General features: G+C 33.8%; 1 protein-coding gene across 2 annotated transcripts in view; it reads left to right on the top strand.

The window, feature by feature from the left end:
• Positions 1-3,514: 3,514 nt before the first annotated feature.
• Positions 3,515-3,879, top strand: part of LOC110449350 (interferon-induced helicase C domain-containing protein 1-like) — a 33,179-nt gene continuing 32,814 nt past the window's right edge. The window contains exon 1 of one of the 2 annotated variants that reach the window (XM_021496169.1): positions 3,515-3,685. In XM_021496169.1, the coding sequence (XP_021351844.1) occupies positions 3,661-3,685 (25 nt within the window). In that variant the 5' untranslated portion in view covers positions 3,515-3,660. The remainder of the gene's footprint in view (positions 3,686-3,879) is intronic. The other variant, XM_021496159.1, reaches the window with a different exon arrangement.

Here is a 3,879-nt window from a genome sequence, read left to right as displayed (position 1 = left end):
ATATGGTGTCGCAGATTACACTTACATATTGGTTATGAATTAGCCAATTACATTTGTATGTTATATATAGTGTGGTAAATTAGACGTCCATACCTGCTGCCAATTAGCCAATTATGTTATATATAGTGTCACAGATTACACTTACATATTGGTTATCAATTAGCCAATGACATTTGTATGTTATATATAGTGTGGTAAATTAGACGTCCATACCTGATGTCAATTAGTCAATTATGTTATGTATAGTGTCACTGATTACACTTACATATTGGTTATCAATTAGCCAATGACATTTGTATGTTATATATAGTGTGGTAAATTAGACGTCCATACCTGATGTCAATTAGTCAATTATGTTATGTATAGTGTCACAGATTACACTTACATATTGGTTATCAATTAGCCAATTACATATGTATGTTATATATAGTGTGGTAAATTAGACGTCCATACCTGATGTCAATTAGTCAATTATGTTATGTATAGTGTCACAGATTACACTTACATATTGGTTATCAATTAGCCAATTACATTTGTTTGTTATATATAGTGTGGTAAATTAGACGTCCATACCTGCTGCCAATTAGCCAATTATGTTATATATAGTGTCACAGATTACACTTACATATTGGTTATCAATTAGCCAATTACATATGTATGTTATATATAGTGTGGTAAATTAGACGTCCATACCTGATGTCAATTAGTCAATTATGTTATGTATAGTGTCACAGATTACATATTTACTGTATTTAATGATTAACCTTTTATTTCGTTTACGAACAATTTACCGACTGCTCCATTGGATTTATTATCACACACAATAAAAGGTTAATTCTTATATTTACAATATTTTCTTTCAACATTAATACTATTAAAAGAGTCGGACACAAGCATTTACCTTGTGTAATCTGCGTTATATATATAGTGTGGCAAATAAGACGTCCATACCTGCTGTCAATTATCCAATTATGTTATATATAGTGTCACAGATTACACTTACATATTGGTTATCAATTAGCCAATTACCTTTGTATGTTATAAATAGTGTGGTAAATTAGACGTCCATACCTGCTGCCAATTAGCCAATTATGTTATATATAGTGTCACAGATTACACTTACATATTGGTTATCAATTAGCCAATGACATTTGTATGTTATATATAGTGTGGTAAATTAGACGTCCATACCTGATGTCAATTAGTCAATTATGTTATGTATAGTGTCACTGATTACACTTACATATTGGTTATCAATTAGCCAATGACATTTGTATGTTATATATAGTGTGGTAAATTAGACGTCCATACCTGCTGCCAATTAGCCAATTATGTTATATATAGTGTCACAGATTACACTTACATATTGGTTATCAATTAGCCAATTACCTTTGTATGTTATAAATAGTGTGGTAAATTAGACGTCCATACCTGCTGTCAATTAGTCAATTATGTTATGTATAGTGTCACAGATTACATATTTACTGTATTTAAGGATTAACCTTTTATTTCGTTTACGAACAATTTACCGACTGCTCCATTGGATTTATTATCACACACAATAAAAGGTTAATTCTTATATTTACAATATTTTCTTTCAACATTAATACTATTAAAAGAGTCGGACACAAGCATTTACCTTGTGTAATCTGCGTTAAAAAATATGTTGACGTCATGTTAATCCATGCGAAAAAAGCCGTTGACAGACATCTAAACCCCGCCCACTTTCCGTGGCAACAAAAGAAAACAGTTCCTCCATTTCAATATTTTCATTCACATAAAACATCCATATTTTACTTCATACAATATCTTCATAATTGTATTAGTAGGCAATGGAATAAATAATTTTATATTTGTATAAAACTGAGGTACTGGGGCAAAATACTTAGTAGAAAATACTAATGACCGCGGACGTCCATCGTTTGAAAGTGATGCTAGGTAGTGTTTGTTTGTAAACATTGACACGAATTTTGCGGAAAGAAGTCTGCCAATATGTGCATATATTCATACGCGGTGAACTGGGTCACGTTCTACAATCTAGTTATTGAGAAATATTTCAATTCCTACTCAAGTTGGACTCAATGCAACTACCAAATGTAGCCCGTTTCATTTGCCGATGAATTTGACCAGATTAACATTGCCTGTGCGTATGATTTTGCGAAGGGAGATAACTATTGACATGTTTAAACAAAGAGGATGTTTCACTTGATGATATTTAACATTTGTATTGAAGCTACATAATAACTTGTTCAAACAACCAAAAACGATCAATTAGCAAACTATTATCAGCTCACGGCTGCTAGCGGTAGTGATAAGTCATGTGCTGCCCTGAAAATTCTACCTCCAGCTACCCGTTCTATCAACCCCCGGTACACATCTAAAACAACGTAGATCCACAGGGGTTCGATAACAAATGTCTGAAATACACATATCATGCTATAACTGATAGGGGTCACAGCACATATAAATGTATAAATGTTTGTTTATGTGTGCTGTGACCAAAATCAGTAAAAGCATATGTGTATTTCAGACATTTTTAACGAACCCCTGTGGTAGATCCATGTGGTCCCGTCTTGTACGAAATACAGTCGAACAGTCAAATACCATATTACATGTTTCTTCCTTTCAAGTGACGTCTGGTTTCCTGTCTAATTCGACATTCAATTATTGCAGCTTCACATTCTAAAAGATGTAAATCCTCGAAATGTAGCGGCCCTCGACTTCGCACTGGTAATAAGATGGCTGCCGTAGACTCGCAGCTGAGCCTGTGCACCGCGTCTAAACATTATTCTTCCGCAATGACGCACCAGAAAATTTGATATCTTTTGAATTCATAAACAATATTTAAATATGACATTTAAAAAATGGTTTTGTGTTGTGTTTCTACATAATTTGGCTGTATTGAACTATCAGCGTACACCATCATGATGTATGATGGTCCTTCAATGCCGGACTATACATTTTACATTACGTCAATACGTAGACTTGCACGAACTCCAGAACCTGGGACAAACGATCAGAATGGACTTCACAAGTTTCAATTATTGAAAGAAAAAAAATAGTATTTTTTCCAAAATGTATCCCGCGATACAGTATGAAGTTGAATGTAACAAGCAAACTAACATGTCGTACATAATAACAGTCTATATTCTATTATAGCACTCCTTTATACACATATATGGAATAACAGTGACTATGAATAAAAGACCCGACCTACTCTGATACACAATATGTAATGGTTGTACATTCTTAATACACTTCCTTCATGATATGATGATTGTGATCCTGCACTGGCACATCTACACAGCATATTAATTTATGTTTGTAACAATTAACTTATTGTTTACATTTATAAAATGCACTGTTTCAACACGCAGTACTAACAACCAATGTTATCGCCACAAATTTAGAGTTATACCCTCTGAAAATATGGTCTAAATACTTATAAATAACACATATATATCCCGGACGAGCCCCCAAATTGTCAAGTGCGGAAGTAGTTACCGCGCCATTACGTGTCAGGTATATTACAGTGTAAATAACTGTAGTATACTGAGTTATAATAAGTCTCGTTTTCCGAAAACGGGAGATATCGAAAGTGAAAATTGATTCGAAGGAGTTAACTATCAGGTCTGTTTAGTGACCTTGGTGGGTAGTGCGATGGCGACAGCCGTGAAGAAACCATGTGAGTATGACTGAACATTCTGAGCCATTTACATGTACCACACGTTACACAAGTAACCATGTAAGTATGACTTAAACATTTTTAGCCGTTTACATATACCACACGTTACACAAGTAACCATGTAAGTATGACTAAAACATTCCTGGCCGTTTACATGTACCACACGTTACACAAGTAACCATGTAAGTATGACT

Source organism: Mizuhopecten yessoensis, unplaced genomic scaffold (assembly GCF_002113885.1).
Source record: "Mizuhopecten yessoensis strain PY_sf001 unplaced genomic scaffold, ASM211388v2 scaffold443, whole genome shotgun sequence".
Taxonomy (NCBI): domain Eukaryota; kingdom Metazoa; phylum Mollusca; class Bivalvia; order Pectinida; family Pectinidae; genus Mizuhopecten; species Mizuhopecten yessoensis.
The sequence above is the reverse complement of the archived record's forward strand: the minus strand, read 5'-3'. Positions and strand labels throughout refer to the sequence as shown.